The following is a 19432-nucleotide window of genomic DNA, read 5'->3' as shown; positions in this document are numbered from 1 at the left end:
TAGAGAAAGAGATGGAGGAGGAAGACGAGAGGGAGGGGGAGAAAGTATGCAAGGGTCAGGGAGCAGCAGAGAGTGACGAGGGCTGAGGAGGGGCTGGAGAGTGGTGAGTATTTTTTTTCCAAAATCCAGGAAAATCCAAAATCTGGCATGGCCTCAGTCCCGAGGGTGTTGGATTTTGGACGTCCAACCTGTATTTTGTTGCATTCTTCCTCTGTGTTAACTGTGCTCGCAAATAGAATTTGTCTGCAAATTTTGAATTTATGCTTGTGCATCCCGAGTCCCTATCAATGATGTAATTGGTGAATAACAGTGGTCCCAGTGTTCGCGAATTCCAAAGATTCACAAACGTCTGAGTGAAGACATTTTTCCTCATCTCAGTCCGAAAAGTCTGCTCCCTCATCCTGAGACTATGTCCCCTAGTTCTAGTTTCTCCAGCCAGGGGAAACAGCCTCTCATCTACCCTGTCCAGGCCTCTCAGAATCTGACATGTTTCAATGAGATCACTTCTCATTCTTCTTAACTCCAGAGATTATAGGCCCATTCTCCTCAATCTCTCCTCATAGGATAATCCGCTCATCCCAGGAATCAATCCCATGAAGCTTCATTACATCCCCTCTAAGGAAGGTATATTTTTCCTTAGGTAATGAGACTAAAACTATGCACAGTAATCCTGTTGTAGTCTCAACAAAGCCCTGTATAATTGCAGTGTTTAAAAGTCCATTGTGCAAGTTTATTAATATCTTCAGGTCTTTTGTTGCATTCTTCCTCTGTATTAACTGTACTCGCAACCAGAATTTGTCTGCAAATTTTGAATTTGTGCTTGTGCATCCCGAGTCCCTATCAATGATGTAATTGGTGAATAACCGTTGTCCCAGTGCCAATGCTTGGGGAACATCACTGCTCATATTCTGCCAACCTGAGAAAGGAATTTTCTCCCCCATTCCTTGTTTTCTGTTTTTGTAGCCAGCTCGCTATCCATTCTGCTGCTTATCCCCTAATTCCACTTGCTCTGAGATTACTCATGAGTCTCCTGTGTGGTATTTTATCAAAGGCCTTTCGAAAATCATAGAATATTACATCAACTGTATTAGTTTTATCTACTCTATCTGAAATTATTCAAAGAATTCAATAAGTTTGGTCAAGTATGACCTTCGTTTTGTAACGTGTGCTGACCATTCTTTATTTTCTATTACATCTTTGAATAAGGATTCCATTAACTTTCCTACCACTGACATTCTACTAACTGGCCTATAGTTCCTTGGACTTGTTCCATCTTCTGTTTTCAAGACAAGAATAACATTAGCTCTTCATTCCCTATTCTGATGATTATTAATGAACAGATAATAGTGCCTCTGCTATCTCTTCGCTATCTTTTTTAATATGTATGGATGCAATCCATCCAAAACATAGGTTTTATCCTTTAATTGAACACTTTTGCAAATATCCCCTCCCTATCGACCTTAAATGTCTTGAAGTTTTTTTTGTTGAATTTATTCAACTATTATTTGACCATTTAGTTCCTCCCCCCAGAGATCTCGTTCACCTGAGCTGATGGGAAACTCACAGTGGATGAATCTTGACTGACAGACATCATGAGGCAGTTGTCCAGCCAGTTTCCCTCAACCATCTCCTGCTGGTACATTCCAAGGGCCCCATTTGGAATTGCTTAATTTTCTTTTATTTACTTGTCATTCCCATTGGAACCTCTCTCTTCCGAGACCTGTTCTGGTCTGGGAATGAAACCTCTATCAGGTTCCTGATCCTGACCACTACGCAGGGACCCTGTTGTAAAGAATAGGTGTGTGGACCTCGGATGTAAATATTGGGATATTCCACACTCAAATGGTGCTGCTATGGGAGCCTGTTTGGGTCTAACTATGCTGCCTTTGTGCAGGATATGTGGACCATTCTTTTTTCCATCCTACTCAGGTCCATTCCTTCGCATATTTTTTCTGGTACTTTGTTGACTCTGCTGAGGCCATTTCCTTCTTTCATCCTGAACTCGAAAATTTCAGCAACTTTGCTTCTAATTTCCACACCTTCCTCATCTTCACATGGTCCATCTCTGACACTTCTCTTTCCTTTCTCATCTTCTCTACCTCTATTTCAGTGCATTGGCTGCCTACCACTATCTACTATGAGCTCACTGACTCCTACAGCCACAAATACTCCATCCAGGTGAAGAAGCAATGTTTTTATTATTATATTCATGGGAAGTGAGCATCCCTGGTGTTGTCCATTCATAATTGACCTTGAGAAGGTGGTGGTGAGTGTTAATTTTATACCATATTATATATTATATGCAGTTGGAGGGCATTGATTTCACGAATACATATAAAGAGACACTTATTAAAACTGTGTGGTGGTTGTGTTAGGAGTTGCATGCTTGTAATGTTTCACTCGAAAATAAATGTTAGACTAAAGATTTACTCCAGTACTATCCTTCACCACCTGGCTCTGAAACCAAAACTGATCATCAGTAAGCAGGTTTCTGCTGAGTAATTGTCACTTGATAGCACTATCAATAACACTTTCCCTCACTTTGCTGATGATGGAGAGCAGACTCTTGTTTTTGTACTGATCTGTCTAAGGGCAGGTCCTCTGCTCCTTTCTCCATGCCTCGCGGTTTTGTGCTTTCCTCTCCAGTTGCTCCTAGAACTCTTCCATTTTCAATTTCAAATTGTCTTCATCATAATTCTCTTTCTCTTTCTTGGTCTGCATCCCTCTAATTTTCCTTCGTTCACCTCCTTCAGCAAATTCTCATGCCTTCGAATATGGACAATCAAACATTGATACCTTTTCTTTTTGACATTCACGAACAATTTATCCCCCTCCACAATCCTGAGAACTTCTTCATTGCTGTTGTGTTCTCTCCAAGTGAGCTGCTCCATCCTTCTCCAGAACTACATCTCAGAACTTTCTAGACTTTTGATGTCCACTTTTCTCGAGGTCTACATTTCAAACCCAGACAACAAGACACTCCAAATCACAATGCTGATAATTCTTTTCTTGTGATCTCTACTCATTCCTATACTGAACAATTCTTTTTTGCTTGGAGAATGCAAGCTTTGCCATTGCGATTCTAGCTTGGATTTTTTTATGGCTGTAACCATCTTCTGACAAGATGCTTCCCAGGTAATTAAATTGTGATACATCTTCCAGTTGTCAACTATTTATCTTGACCTCTGCTTTCCCACCATTATTTCTTCTAATCTTCTTAATTTACTGTCTTTTTTTACATTATAGCTTTGACCACTTCATTCATTCTTTCCACTAGTTTCTGTAGATCTTCTGCTGTACTAGCCACCAGAGCCTGGTCACCTGAAAATCTCATTACTTTCACCAATTGACCTCCTACTTTAACACATTTCTGTCCTTCACCGAGTGCTTCTTTTATCATGGTTTCTGTACAGATGTTGAAAAGCAATGGTGATAATAGACAGCCTTGTGTCACCCTACGTCCGATTACACCTGGTTCAGTTTCACCAAATATTGTCCTGATTGTAACAGTCTGTCCCGTGTACAGAGCTACAATCATTACTTAAACTCTCCAGTCAACTCGAATCCTCCAACACTTTCAACAGCTTTTTCCATTTCACGTGGTCAAAAGTTTTTTCATAATCCACAAGCTTAACACTCTCATCACTGCTATCGTCTCTCCAGTTCAACAACCCTTCCTAAATCCGAATCCATCACAGCTGATGTAATTGCTTGCTTTGGCTTCCAATCTATTTGCTAGAATCTTTAACATTACTTTGGATGCCTGTGTAATCAAATTTATGATGTGGTGCTCTTCACTTTCCATGGTATTTGTCTTCTTCTTCAATGGGACCATAGTTCTCCTCAAAAGGTCTTCCAGTATTCTCCCTTAGTGCACAGCTCCTTACACATATTAACTAATTCTCTTGCTGCCTTCTCTCCAAGTCGTTTTGTCACTTCTGCCAGGATTCCATCACATCCTTTTCCTGGCTTCAGTTCTTTCCCAGCTCGAATTATTTATCACTCCAGAAGATCAGGTCGTAAATCATCCTGGGATATGTCTCCTTCTTTCTCTGGTTCTAGGTCTGATGGCTTGCTGTCTTTGTCATACAGGTCTTCGATGTATTATTCCATCTATTCTTTCCTTTCTCAGGTTGTATAATCAGTGTACTGTCTCTGCCATTAATTCCTCATTGAGGTTGCTTCCCTCTCCTTCCTCCAGTCGATTCCTTTATTTTCTCAGAGAGAGTGTCCACTCTTCTTTTCTTTAGTTCTTCCAATTCTCTGCATTACTCTCCCCACCACCTCTCTCTTGCCTAGTCAGCCTTTCTTAGCTCATTGTTTAGATTTATATACACTCATTTACCTTCATTAGTGTTCTTGTTCTTCCACTTACTTCTCTTGTTCATTTTCTTCTGCATTCCTTCTGAAACCCTTTCTAACTCATTTCCCCTTAACCATACCAATGTTTTCTTTAACACTTTCTAAGATTGCACTTTTCAATCTATCCCACTGATCTTGGCAGTTGCTTTCTGAACTGTTGTTAATCTCTAACTTTTTCTCTACTGCTTCATGAAACTTGACACCCTCAGAGTCCTGCATCTTCTCTCCATCCCACCAAAGCTTTTGACTTCCGTATTGCTGAAAACAGAGACTTTTTGTCTTGCACTGATCAGGACAAATCACAAGTATACCAATGAAAGAGAAAGCAACAAATTTATACTGGATGAGAAGAGAGTGCTGATTGGTTGGCAAGTGGACTCTGATTGGTAGAGGCACTGCCATGTGGAAGGCACCAGTTTATGGTGACTGACAGTTAACTGACAAGCTTTGTTTGAAATTTAAACTAGGCAGCTTGACACTGATTGGTCAAGGCATTGCCCTGAGGAATGAACCAGCAAATGGCTGTCACTTATTTTGTTTGTCTGAAACAGGCACAATGTTTGTCCATGTTATTTCTGTCTGCCAAGAACAGGACCCTGTGTCTTAATATATGTAGCTTCCAGGGCATGCAAATGCATCACACTGCGAGCCCGACTGACAATCTTAAATCACAGAATCACATCTAATGTTGGACAATGTGTTTTGAGTTTTGCAAGCATGTTCCTTCTGCTGTTCACAACGGGCAAGGTACAGACAATACCCACCAGCCCGTGCTTGCAAAACTCAAAACACGGTGTCCAACATTAGATGTGATTCCACGATTGGACGACATTTGCTAAATAATCTTCAGTATGCTGAGAGTTATGCTGACAACCAATTTAATATTGTCTTCCGGGCTCGCAGTTGCACCTACTGAAAGCTACACATCTTAATGCACAGGGCCCTGGTCTTTCCAGACAGAAAGAACATTTACACACATTGTACCTGTTTCAGCTAAACAAAATAAGTAACAGCCATTTGTTGGTTCATTCCTCAGGGGAATGCCTTGACCAATCAGAGTCAAGCTGCCTGCTTAAATTTCAAACAAAGCTTAGAAGTTAATGTCGGTCATCACAAACTGGTGCATTCTCCAGGGCAATGCCTCTACCAATCAGTCCACCTGCCAACCAATCAGCACTCTCTTCTCATGCAGTATACATCTGTTGCTTTCCCTTCCATTGGTCTTCTTTCGAATTGTCCTGAAGAGTGCAAGACAAAAAGCTTCAACAAAATGTCTCCGTGTTCAGCAATACTCAACTTTTGTACTACCAAATGACTACTTTTGACGTCCCTTCTTGATTCTTTTCAGCTGAATTTTTACTTCCATGGCAATTAGACTATGATCTGTGTCTGCGTCTGCATTTGGCTAGGCCCATGCATTCTTTATGTTGCTTCGATATTTCTGCTTGACAAGGATATAATCAATTTAATACCTCTTCAGATCCCCAGGTGACTTCCAACTGTACCGTTCCCTCTGATAATGCTTAAACCAGATGTTGATGATACACAACTTCCATCTTCTACAGAACTCAATCAGCATCTCTCCACTGTTGTTTCTGACACAGTCTGTGGCTTCCAATGTTGCTTCCATCTCTGTCTTCACCCACTGCACCATTCTAGTCTCCAATGTTCACCAAGCAGCTGTTTCCTTTTTCCTTTAGTATTAGTTCTTCTGGTTTCTGGTACTCTGTCTCCACTTCTTCATCTGGGCGCTCTGATGTACACTGCTATAATCACAACATCCACTGAATCAGCATGGAGAACCACTTTCAGCTGCATACTACTGTGTTGATCAAGGATAGTCCGGTCATTTGGGACCTCAGGGTGTGGACGCCCTTGTCCTTTTGCGAGTCACCTTAGGCTCAGATTAAGGCCCCATGCCCAGGGTTAGGAGCCATGGCCAACCCTGGAACCAGCGAACCTTTGGTGGGATGACGGAACAGCTAGAACCTCAAAAGACAATGGCTGCTTCCAGGTGGAGGATCCTTGGGGAAGAGGACTTGTGATGCCGTTAAGCACACATGAGGAAGGAAACTGGAAGCCATGTCATGTATTCTTTTTCCTAGTTATATTGCTCATGGCTGACAAAACTCCAAAGGTAGAAGACTAACAATGTAAACGGGACTAAAAGAATGCTTGGTATAGCATCCGGCAGGGATGGGAAGCCCTTCCAGGTCGGGAAAGTGCAAAATCCTGATGGACAATTGCTGAGAATGGGAACTTGGAAAGTGAGGACAATGATGAGAAAGGGGAAACTGGAAAATGTCAAGAGGGAAGTGAGAAGATGCAGCCTGAAAATTCTCTGTCTGACAGACGTAAGGTGGAAAGATTGTGGTGATTTTGAAAGTGACAATACAAGAATGATTTATGCAGGTGGTGAACAAAGCCAAATAAATATTGTTATAATGTTGGATAATGAAATGGAAAAATGTGTGATGAAAAATTGATCAACACAGCGTAGACTGATGGTGCGATAATTGGCCAGATCGGATTTGTCCTGATTTTTGTGGACAGGACATATTCGGGAAAATTTCCACATTGTTGGACACATGCCAGTGTCGTAGCTGTACTGGAACAGCTTGGCCAGGGGCATGGCTAGTTCTGCAGCACAAGTCTTCACTACTACAGCCAGGATTTTGTCAGGACCCACAGCCTTTACTGCATTTTGCTTGCTTTGGTCTCCTTATCTGAGGAAGGATGTTCTTGCTATAGAGGGAGTACAGCGAAGGTTTACCAGACTGATTCCTGGGATGGCAGGACTGATGTATGAGGAGAGATTGAGCCGGTTAGGATTATATTCACTGGAGTTCAAAAGAGTGAGGGGGGATCTCATAGAAACCTATAAAATTCTAACAGGACTTGACAGGGTAGATGCAGGAAGGATGTTCCCGATGGTGGGGGAGACCAGAACCAGGGGCCATAGTCTAAGGATACGGGGTAAACCTTTCAGGACTGAGATGAGGAGAAATTTCTTCACCCAGAGAGTGGTGAGCCTGTGGAATTTGCTACAGAAAGCAGTTGAGGCCAAAACATTGTATGTTTTCAAGAAGGAGCTCTTGGGTCTAAAGGGATCAAAGGTTATGGGGCGAAAGCTGGAACAGACTACTGAGTTGGATGATCTGCCATGATCATAATTAGGGCGGCACAGTGGCGCAGTGGTTAGCACCGCAGCCTCACAGCTCCAGTGATCTGGGTTGAGTTCTGGGGACTGCCTGTGCAGAGTTTGCAAGTTCTCCCTGTGACCGCGTGGGTTTCCTGCAGGTACTCCGGTTTCCTCCCACAGCCAAAAGCCTGCAGGTTGATAGGTAAATTGGCCATGGTAATATGCCCCCAGTGTAGGTATGTGGTAGGAGAATTGTGGGGATGGGGTAGGGAATATGGGATTAATGTAGGATTAGTATGGTGGTTGGTCAGCACAGACTCGCTGAGCCGAAGGGCCTCTTTCAGTGCTGTATCTCTCTCCCTAATGGCAGAGCAGGGCTGAATGGCTTGCTCCTTCACCTATTTTCTATGTTGTCACTTTAATTCTACATCTCACTCCCACTCTGACCTCCCTATTCTCGACATCCTGCACTCTTCCACTAAAATTCAATGAGGAACAGCATTGTACTTTACAATTAGGAATTTCTTGCCCGTCAAACTCAACACTGAGATTAAACACTTCAGATTATAACCACCACTCCTATTTGCTGGAGCAGCCTGTGTTGGTAATGGAGGATGGCTAACCCAGAGTCACTGGGAGTGGAGGGGTTGTGGGCTGGTGCTTGGGTTTGGGGGATTCCCTATCGGTACACAGCAGAAGGCTGCTCCACACTCCTGGGCTCTACCTACCATTCTTCATCACTTTTCCAGGCCACTGGAACCTTCTCCTCTTTTCCAGATATTCCATGCTTCTCTCCCCCATTGTTATTCTGCTTGTCAGGTGAACCCCACCTGCCAAGACTGAGGCACATATTATTTTGCCACTTGAACATTAAAACATAAAAATTACAAGTCCCTGACTGGAAAGACATTTGAATAGTTCCAGACAATGTGGAAACAAAGGGAGCTAGTCCTTGCCCCAATATACAGAAAGAGACCTGGTTAAACCAGTCGGTCACATGACCACCTGCTGGCCAACTAGTTTTAAACCGGAAAAACACATTTTGAACTCAGAACTCTGTGTACTCATGGAACTGAGAAAATCTCCTCTCTTGTCTGCCTGTTTCGTCCCTTCCCACGGAACTGACTCTTGTGAAAACACATTAAACTCAAAGACAGAACATTTTCCAATGCAAACAAGGTTTGGGACCCAATGAAACGTAAGACCATATCTCAATCAAGAGCTCGAGAAACAGTAACGAGATATTGCCTCAAACTGTTCTACTTCTCTTTTCCTCTTCTCTTTTCTGTCCCTATCTGCATGTTTATATCGTGTGTGTATACTAACGTGGGTGCATTGTATATCGGTAGTCGTAAACCATATTACATTTTAAGTTTAAGGTTTAATAAATGTTATCTTTCTTCTTGAAATCAAAGAAAGCCTGTTTCTGCTCATTTATTTGCCTTATAATTGGAAAGTTGTGAACAAGGATTCTTTCCTGGTGACCGGAGAAGCAGCAGGTGGACCTGGGAGGTGGCAGATCCAGAGGGGGACCTGAAAAAGAGAGAGAGGGACTCGAGGCCCTCACTTACCTGGTGACCAAAGCGGTAGCAGGCGGACCTGGGAGGAGGCTGATCTGGAGCGGGACCTGAAAAAGAGAACGCGGGGCTCGAGTCCGTCACTTACCTGGAGACCGGAGCAGCGGCAGACTCTGTCTCTCTCTCTGTGCCGGCACGCACTGAGATTTGTAAGAGAGGAAAAAAAATAGTGAAATCACAGGAAATCTGCAAGGTGATTGGTTGGCTAAGCAACAGCTGTTTGTGCATTTAAATAGCTTAAAAAACGGAAAAGTTTTCTTTTGAAAAAACACCTCATATGATAAGGTGAGTACTACTAAAGTGATTTTTTTTAATTAGTGTAATTTATGAAGGAATTTAGATTGTAATGGGTATTATTTGGAGAAGAACAAGGCCCCGAGTGTAATTAGTATTTTTAAAAGGAGTAACTAATTCATCTAAAGGTAAGTCATGGCAGGAGAGCTCGCACCCGTGATATGCTCCTCATGCACTATGTAGGAAATCAGGGACGCTTCCTGTGTCCCTGACGACTATGTGTGCAGGAAGTGTATCCAGCTGCAGCTCCTGACTACCCGCATTACAGAGCAAGAGCTGCGGGTGGATTCACTGTGGAGCATCCGCGATGCTGAGAACATCGTGGATAGCACATTTAGCGAGGTGGTCACACCACAGGTAATGGCTGCACAGGCAGAAAAGGGATGGGTGACCACCAGGCACAGCAGTCGGTGCAAGCAGGTAGTGCGGGAGTCCCCTGTGGCATCCCCCTCTCAAAAAGATATATCGCATTGGGTACTGTTGGGGGATGGCCTCCCAGGGGAAAGCAGCAACAGCCACATTCATCGCACCGAGGATGGCTCTGCTGCATAGCAGGGAAGGAAAAGGAATGGAAGAGCTATAGTGATAGGGGATTCTATCGTAAGGGGTACAGATAGGCTTTTCTGTGGCTGCAAATGAGATTCCAGGATGGTATGTTGCCTCCTTAGTGCTAGGGTCTAGGATGTCACGGATCGGCTGCAGGACATTCTGAAGGGGGAGGGTGAGCAGTCAGAGGTTGTGGTACACATTGGTACCAACGACATAGGTAAAAAGAGGGATGAGGTCCTGTAACAAGAATTTAGGGAGCTACGTAGCAGATAAAAAAGCAGGACCTCAAAGGTTGTAATCTCTGGATTACTCCCGGTGCCACATGCAAGTGGGTATAGGAAAAGCAGGATAGAGCAGATGAATGCGTGGCTGAAGAGATGGTGCAGGAGGGAGGGCTTTAGTTTCCTGGTTCACTGGGTCTGTTTCTGGCAAAGGTGGGACCTGTACAAGTTGGATGGGTTGCACCTGAACCAGAATGGGACCAACTTCCTTGCTGGGCGGTTTGCTAGTGCTGTTGGAGGGGTGGTAGTTAAACTAATTTGTCAGGGGGATGGGATACAGAGTGGAGGTACAACAGGGGTGATGCACAGTCAAATATAGAAGAGAAACTGAGTCAGTCTGGGAGGCAGAGCAAATATAGACCTGTTAAGGCACAAACGAACAATGCAAGACTGGATTGCATCTATTTTAATGCAAGGAGTCTCACTTGTAAGGCAGATGCATTGAGGGTGTTGATTAGCACATGGGTTTATGATATTATTTCTATCACAGAGACATGGTTGAGGGAGGGGCAGGACTGACAGCTCATAATTCCAGGGGATAGAATCTTCAGGCATGACAGGGGAGGGGATAAAAGCGGAGGTGGTATTGAGCTCATTCTGCACGCTCTCGGCGGACTAGTAACAGCAGCGGTCATCAAATATACAGACAACATCTTCAAAGTACAAATCTGTGTGTGGAGTCAGAGGACATTGGTGAGGTTTTAAATGATTACTTTTTTATCTGTGTTCACTATGGAGAAGGACGATGTAGGTGTAGAGATCAGAGAGGCAGATTGTGATTTACTTGAACATATTAGCATTGAAGGGGAGGAGCTATTAGCTGTTTTACTGGACTTAAAAGTAGATGAGAGGTGCCAGAGGACAGCGAATGTGGTGCCATTATTCAAGAAGGGAAGCAGGGATAAACCAGGTAATTTTAGGCCGGTGAGTCTAACATGAGTGGTTGGCAAACTATTGGAAATAATTCTGAGGGACAGGATGAATCTCCAATTGGAGAGGCAGGGATTGAATTTTTAGAGGCGGTGACTAGATGTGTAGATGAGGGTAAAGCAGTTGATCTTGGCTACATGGACTTCAATAAAGCTTTTGATAAGGTCCCGCATGGGAGATTGGTTAAGAAGGTAAGAGCCCATGGGATCCAGAGATATTTGGCAAATTGGATCCAAAATTGACTTAGTGGCAGGACAATAATGGTCGAGGGCTGTTTTTGCGAGTGGAAGCCTGTGACCAGTGGTATACCACAGGGATCTGTGCTGGGACCCTTGCTGTTTGCAGTGTACATTAATAATTTAGATGTGAATATAGGAGGTATGATCAGTAAGGTTGGAGATGACACAAAAATTGGTGGTGTCATAAATAGTGAGGAGGAAAGCCTTAGATTACAGGACGCTGGTAAGATGGGCGGAGCAATGGGAAATGGGATTTAATCCAGAGAAGTGCGAGGAGATGCATTTTGGGAGGACTAACAAGGCAAGGGAATACACAATGGATGGTAGGACCGTAGGAAGTACAGAAGGTCAGAGGGACCTTGGTGTACTTGTCCATAGCTCACTGAAGGCAGCAGCACAGGTAGATAAGGTGGTTCGGAAGGCATATGGGATACTTGTCTTTATTAGCCAAGACATAGAATATAAGAGCAGGGAGGTTATGATGGAGCTGTATAAAATGCTAGTTAGGCCGCAGCTGGAGTACTGTGTACAGTTCTGGGCACCACACTACAGGAAGGATGTGATTGCACTGGAGAGGGTGCAGAGGAGATTCACCAGGATGTTGCCTGGGCTGGAACATTTCAGCTATGAAGAGAGACTGAAAAGGCTAGGGTTGTTTTCCTTAGAGCAGAGAAGGCTGAGTGGGGACATGATTGAGGTATGCCAAATTATGAGGGGCATTGATAGGTTAGATAAGAAGAAACATTTTCCCTTAGTGGAGGTGTCAATAACCAGGGCAAATAGATTTAATGTAAGGGGCAAGTGGTTTGGAGGGGACTTGAAGAAAAATCTTTTCAGCCAGCGGGTGGTTGGAATCTGGAACACACTACCTGAAGTGGTGGTGGAGGCAGGAACCCTCACAATATTTAAGAAGTATTTGGATGAGCACTTGAAACGCCAGAGCACACAAGGCTATGGGCCAAGTGCTGGAAAATGGGATTAAAATAGTTAGTTGCTTGATGGCCAGCAAAGATACGATGGGCCGGAGGGCCTGTTTCTGTACTGTATAACTCTATGACTCTGAAGGGGAGCTCAAAACACCATGTGTTTAAAACTAAACCCTGTTACAATAAGACCAGGTGAAGACAGCAAAAGACCCCGAGACACATTGATCACCTTGTCGTAACAGAAATTGGGTGCTAGCATTCGGATTGCTGCCCACAGACAAACAAGTTACATTGAAGTGGGAAGTCAATTTGTTCCCAATCAAAGAGAACAAATCAATACAAGCTGTCTTGTGGTTGTGTGTGATTGAATAATAACATGTCTGCAACTGAAGCTAGTAGCTCTCCAAGCCAGGGTGAAGTAACTTGGGATAAGTTAAAAACACTGTCTATGGAGGAGTTGAGAAAAATGGCTGAGCAGTGTGGGATCACTGTCCGTGGCAAGGCTCGGAATTCTGAACTCCTGAGACTAGTGGCCAACCATTTTTCCCTTGAATCTGAAGTAGAAACAGGGTTAGAAGCAGAATCCGACAGGGTATTGTTCGCAAAGATACAACTGGAACAGAGGAAACTTTAATTTGTGGAAAGAGAAAAAGAGAGAGAGAGACAGGAGAGGGAGAAAGAAAGAGCCTTCCAAAAGGGTGGTGAGTGAGTGAGTGCCTGGAACTTGCTGCCGGGGAAGGTGGTGGAAGCAGGTACGATAGCGACGTTTAAGAGGCAACTTGATAAATACCTGAATAGGATGGGAATAGAGGGATACGGACCCCGGAAGTGTAGAAGGTTTTACTTTAGACAGGCATCATGATCGGCGCAGGCTTGGAGGGCCGAATGGCCTGTTCCTGTGCTGTACTGTTCTTTGTGAAGAAAATGAAAGGCAGGAGAGGGAGAGAGAGAAAGACAGGAGAATGAACGAGAGAGAGAGAGGAGAGGGAGAGAGAGAAAGAATATTCCAGAAAGAGTGCCAAAAATGAGAGTTGCAGCGGCTTGAGTTAACTAGGGGGCGACAGAGTAACCCTAGTGAAAGCATGGCCAATATGGAGGATCAGAATTCAGGACTGGGTACAAGATCGCTAAAACTCACCCAAATAATTCCAAACTTCAATGAGGAAGATGTGGAAGTGTTTTGTGTGTCCTTCAAGAAACTGGCAAGGCTGCTAAAATGGCCAGCTGAAACCTGGTCTCTTTTACTACAAAGCAAACTAACTGGAAAAGCCCATGAGATTTATTCCTTGCTACCAGACAAGAGTTCATCAAACTATGAACTGACCAAAATGCTATCCTCAGAGCATATGAATTAGTACCTGAAGCCTATTGCCAAAAGTTTAGAACCCTCAAAAAGCAAGCTAATCAAACTTACCTGGAGTTTGAAAGAAGCAAGCAGCTGGCTTTTGACCAGTGGCTGAGGGCTTTAAAAATACAACTCAGCTATGAGACTCTCAGAGAAGTAATCCTGTTAGAGGAATTTAAAAACTCTCTCCCATTCTCAATAAAAACTCATGTCGAAGAGCAGCAGGTTCAGGGAGCCTGGCAAGCTGCCATTCTGGCCGATGAGTTTGCTTTAATATATAAGTCGGTTTCCCAGTGAAGAACCTTTCCTAGTAATCCCCACAAATCCGAAAAGGACAAAGGATGGGAAGGTGATATTTTCCCAGGCAGTCCTGGAAGAGAAAAGAAAGCAGGAAACACAGGGAGCGCTCCTCGAGCCAAAAAGGAAGATGCTGTGAACAAGAGTGAGACCCTGAGACCTGTGTGCTGTCATTGTAACAAGGCAGGGAATTTAAAAGCTGACTGCTGGAAACTAAAGGGGAAACCAGAAGGTGAATCAGGGCACACCCACTCAATGAAGGCGAGGGCCTGATGGAAAACACGGAACGGGCTGTGGCTTTGACTGCAGTAAAGGTGCAACCCAGGAAGCTCACTACAGCCAGTGCAGGAAACGTTAATAGGATTCCCGAAGGTTATCAGGGATTTGTATTTGAAGGGGAAGTAACCCCATATCCCTCGAGTGGGGCAAGTAAGCCCATAGTGATTCTCAGGGACACAGGGGCCACGAGATCCCTTTTATTGGGAAAAGGCCTGACCTTTCCCCCAGAGACTGCAGTGAACACCAAAATGATGGTGAATGGGATTGGAGGGCAGTGTATGTGTGTACCTGTACACCAGGTGCACCTGGAGTGCGACCTAGTTTCAGGACTGGTGACCGTAGGGATTGTCCCTAGTTTGCCTGCGGACGGGTTTGACCTGCTCCTCAGTAATGATCTGGCAGGGGTGAAGGCGGTAGCCGCCCCCACCACCACCCCACCCCAGTAGTGAAAGAAAGACCACAGGAGGTCAGAGAGACAGGGCAGTGGCCGGAGACGGTCCCCTGCAGAGTCCCTGAATGTGTCGTAGATCAGGCCATGATCAAACCAGCTCCCCCAGAGGAGACTGCATTGGCACTGCAGGCAAGTGACCAGGAGGTCTGCCTGTCCGAGACTTTCTTTGGAAAGTTAGGAGACCCAGGGAATGAATTAAATGGATTTTACCTAGCTGAGGCTCAGCAAGCCGACCCAGTATTGTGAGAGTTAGCACAGGCTGCCCAGTCTGAAAGTGAAGCAGAGGGAGTCCCTGATTGTTACTATTTAAAGAATGAGGTACTGATGAGGAAATGGAGGTCTCCTCACAGACCTGAGAGCAAGGAGTGGACAGTAATTCACCAGTTAGTGGTGCCACAGAGGTACAGGAAGAAATATTAAGAAGGGCCCACGAGACTACAGTAGCTGTACATGCCAGTATACGAACGACCAAAGCCCACATAAGACAGCAGTTTGACTGGCCAGAACTTCACCAAGATGTGATGGAGTACTGCAGGAGTTGCCAAATGTGCCAGGTTGAGGGGAAACCCCAACCTACAGTTAACCTGCACCCCTAAGTCCTATACCAGTGTTAGAAGGACCCTCCAACACAGGGCTGGTGAACTGTAAGGGACCTCCACTGAGAACAAAAGCGGACAGGCAGGCAGATGGCTGGCAAAAGTTTAGAAAGAGAAAGGGAAAAAGTGACCCAGAGGGCAGGTTAAAGGAAGTCCGGGAAGAATCCCAGATGAAAACCCATACTGTCTGGTCAACCAACCCCAAGAAATGTGAAAAGTTAGACTCCACATCCTCCTATGCGACTGCAGACTCCAGAAGCACCTCACCAGAGTTGCAACAGCATTCACAGGAACCTGCAGAGACAAAGAGAGATCTCTAGGGGGCAGAGAAACCGTGAGGGTGATGCCTCACCTAGTCAAAGTGTCACAGGAGAATCATTACGTCTGCACAAATACCACCAGGTAGGATTGTCTCAGAGAACAAAGGGGAGAGTAATAAAGACTCCTCCCCCACAGTCAGAAGAAAATGGGAACCATCCATCCACTGAAGCCAAAAGTCTTTGCATGACTCAGGGAGTTCAGGATGGACCCGCCCCCACCCCCACTAACTCTCCCGAGGGGGAAAAAAGGGAAAAAATTAAAGCAGCCCTGGCACCTGGAACAGACCATTTTTAATCATCTTAAGATTGGTGAATGAATGGAAATGAATGAGAGAAATGCATTGTTTTACTTTCTATTTCTTATATTTCTTTCTAACTCTGCAATAAAATGCGCTGTTGGTCTTCAAATCGCATTACATTCCCTGGGTGTGGAGGTGTCAGGCAAACCCCACCTGCCAAGACTGAGGCACACATTATTCCACCACTTGAACATTAAAACTTAAAAATTACAAGTTCCTGACTGGAACGACATTTGAATAGTACCAGGCAACGTGGAAACAAAGGGAGCCAGTCCCTGCCCCAATACACAGAAAGAGACCCGGTCAAACCAGTCAGTCACATGACCACCTGCTGGCCAACTAGGGGAGTTTTAAACTGGAAAAACAGATTTTGAATTCAGAATGCTGTGTGTTCGTGGAATTGAGAACATCTCCTCTCCTGTCTGCCTCCCCTCATCTCTTCCCACGGAACTGACTCTTGTGAGAACACATGAAACTCAAAGAGAGAACAATTCCCTACATGAACAATGTTTTTAAGAAGACTACTGGGCCCCAATGAATTGCAAGACCATATCTTCAATCAAGGACTACAGCGAGCTCGAGAAACACTAACTCGATATTCCCTCAAGCTGTTCTATTTATCTTTTCCTCTGCTCTTTTCTGTCCCTATCTGCATGTTTATATCACATGTGCATGCTAGCGTGGGCACGTTGCACATCCATAGTCGTGAACCATATTAGATTTTAAGTTTAAGGTTTCATAAATTTCATCTTTCTTCTTTAAACCAATTGAAGGCCTGTTTGTGCTTATTTCTTTGCCTTATAATTCGAAAGCTGTGAACAAGGATTCACAAAGGGGGAGGTTAAAACACAATGTGTTTAAAATTAAACCCTGTTACAATAATACCAGGTGAAGACAGCAAGAGACCCCGCGACACATTGCTCACTTGGTCGTAACATGCTGCAACCATTTACTCTCCTCTGGACCCATGTTTAGTTTCTTTAATTGTCCCATTCACCTTACACCATCATCCCTTTTATCATTGAATTACTCCTGCCCTCCACCCGACTACAGACCATCCCCTTTGTTCCTTCCTCCCCTATACCCCACTTTTCACTGGCTTCATCACTGCTTTAAATCTGTTAATGTCTAATATCTTCCAGTTCTGATGAAAGGCTGTTGACCTGAAATGTTCACTCTGTTTCTCTCTCCACAGGTGCTGTCTGACCTGCTGAGTGTTTTCAACATTCTCCTATTTTTATCAGATTTACAGCAGTCCCAGGATTTTGTTTTTGCTCCAATACTTAGACCTGGATATTAATGGGCAGGGGTGTTATGCAGGCAGGGGGCAGAAGTTCAGGTTTCTCCCAGCATTCTGTGAGGTTTTAAGTCCACAGCCGTTGTCTTTTATAACTGACAGGTTCCCCATCCTGAAGTCTGCCTGACTGAAAAACTTGGCTTCCAGTCAGACAGGGAGAACTCCAGAGCAGGTTGCAGGGGTAGCTAGGTCTCATTCCTGACCCTGAGCAAGTCCAATCCTAGGCGGGTGTGTATCCCAACTCCAGAGAAAGTGTCAAAACCAGTTGATATCCGATCCTGGGATTGCGGTGTGCTCTGATCCCAGGGAGAAAATGTCTGATCTGTCTTGGGGAGGGGGATGTCTGATCCCGGGATGTGTGTTGTCCAATCCTGGCAAGACTCTCTGATCCGGGAGGGGGAAGAGGGTTGTCTGATCCCCAGGAGTGGGTTTTATCCCGGGATTAGGGAGGGTGTGCCTGATCTGAGATGTGGGGTGGTCCAATCCTGGGGAGAGTGTCTGATCTGGGATTGGTGGAAGGAGGGAATAATTGATCCCACGGAGTGGGACTGATCCCGTGGGTTGGGGATCTTTGTATGGAGCGGGCTGATTCTCTGATGGATGGGGACATTGGGGGGCACAGGGGGGTGAACTGCTCCTCTTCCTGGCCCACAAGTAGTGCTGTAAAGACACTTACTGCCTGCCTGAAATTGTCCTTGTCTCCCTTCAGCTGCTGCTATCCAGAGGCCTGGGAAACCCAGCCGGACACAGTTAAACCTGGAAAACAGATTAAATCAGAGACTTGCAGACCCATTAAAATATTTTAATTACTAACCCTCCTCCTGAGAGCAGTTGTCTACCCTGCTGCCTGTCCCAACTCCATTAAATCCGGAAGTGGGAAATTTTAACTTCTGACTCACACATTTTTGGTGCTAAAATCCTGCCCTTACTGTCTGGGTCAGAGACGGAGAATGTTTGTTCAGTAATTTCCAGTCTCTTTTCCCTTCTCTTTCTTACAGTTAATTTACTGGCGATCGTGATCCTGTCCCGGAGAAAGTGCGGACTCTCCACCTGCACAACTCGCTACCTGGTGGCCATGGCAACGGCAGATCTACTGGTGATTATCATTGACGTCATACTGTATAAGATCAGTGATTATTATTTCCCAGAATCTTTCCTGAACATCACCCCTGTGTGTACTGTTACATATGTTCTGCTTCGTGCAGCCACAGACTGTTCTGTCTGGTTCACTGTCACTTTCTCCTTTGATCGATTTGTGGCCATTTGTTGCCAGAATCTGAAAACTAAATATTGCACCGAGAAAACTGCGGCTGTGGTTCTAGCAACCTCCTGCATTCTGCTCTGTTTAAAAAACATCCCCTTCTACTTTATATCTGAACCTGGAGAGATAATTGACAATGTATTGTGGTTCTGTATTGAAAAGCCAAGTTATTATAGAGAACCTGGATGGGTGGGATTTGACTGGTTTAATACAGTTTTAACCCCATTGCTCCCTTTCGCTTTCATTCTGTTGCTCAACGCTCTGACAGTCAGACACATTTTAGTGGCCAGTCGAGTCCGTAAGGGACTGAGGGGTCAGAGCAAGGGAGAGAATCGCAGTGACCCAGAGATGGAAAGCAGAAGGAAGTCTGTGATTTTACTCTTCACCATATCCGGCAGCTTCATACTTCTGTGGATGATGTATGTTATAAATTTCTTATATTATAGCCTTACAGGAACAGGTCCCGTGGATTACAGCCATTCTGAATATATATTTGAAAAAGTCAGAGATATGCTGCAGGTTTTAAGTTGCTGCACAAACACATTTATTTATGGGGTGACTCAGTCCAAGTTCAGAGAGCAGGTCAAGAATGCGGTGAAATATCCGGTTACTTCAATGATTCAATTAATGAATAAACAAAACGACTGAGAGCAGCCCAGAGACAGGTCCCAGTGTTTCCAGTCCATGAATGGAATATTTATCCCCAGATTTCCAGCAACTGAACAACACCAGGAATCGCTGGGGATCTGAAAATACCCCCAACGGTGGAGGGAGGAGGCTGGAGGAGACGGAGAGCGCCCACTGCAGGACAGGAGGAGAAACAGCAGCTGCAGTCGCTCCTCCACCTCCCCGAGTTCAAATCTCATCTCCTCACATCTGCCCAGAAAGTCAAAAAATTCTTCTTCCAAAAGCCAAAATGCTGCAGATGCTGGAAATCTTCTTGTGTGAATTGATTATTATCTTACTTAATTTTGGAGTCACTTTGTT

General features: G+C 44.6%; 1 protein-coding gene across 1 annotated transcript; it reads left to right on the top strand.

Annotated features, from left to right (window-relative positions):
• Nucleotides 1–10937: 10937 nt before the first annotated feature.
• On the top strand, nucleotides 10938–19093 carry LOC137381518 (probable G-protein coupled receptor 139). Its single transcript, XM_068054217.1, has 3 exons — nucleotides 10938–11129; nucleotides 15518–15670; nucleotides 18059–19093. Exons 1-3 carry the CDS (start codon nucleotides 10938–10940, stop codon nucleotides 19091–19093), a joined length of 1380 nt encoding a protein of 459 aa, XP_067910318.1.
• Nucleotides 19094–19432: the final 339 nt, after the last annotated feature.

The sequence above is a fragment of the Heterodontus francisci genome, chromosome 22 (genome assembly GCF_036365525.1).
Source record: "Heterodontus francisci isolate sHetFra1 chromosome 22, sHetFra1.hap1, whole genome shotgun sequence".
Lineage (NCBI taxonomy): Eukaryota > Metazoa > Chordata > Chondrichthyes > Heterodontiformes > Heterodontidae > Heterodontus > Heterodontus francisci.
Note: the sequence above shows the minus strand (reverse complement) of the source record. Positions and strands in the feature narration are given on the sequence as shown.

Coding starts and splice junctions, on each gene's coding strand:
- LOC137381518 (XM_068054217.1), top strand. CDS start 10,938: ATGGAGAAGGACGATGTAGGTGTAGAGATCAGAGAGGCAGATTGTGAT. Junction 11,130..15,517: donor AACCAGGTAATTTTAGGCCG/GTGAGTCTAACA, acceptor ATGCGACTGCAG/ACTCCAGAAGCACCTCACCA. Junction 15,671..18,058: donor GTCTGCACAAATACCACCAG/GTAGGATTGTCT, acceptor TAAATCCGGAAG/TGGGAAATTTTAACTTCTGA.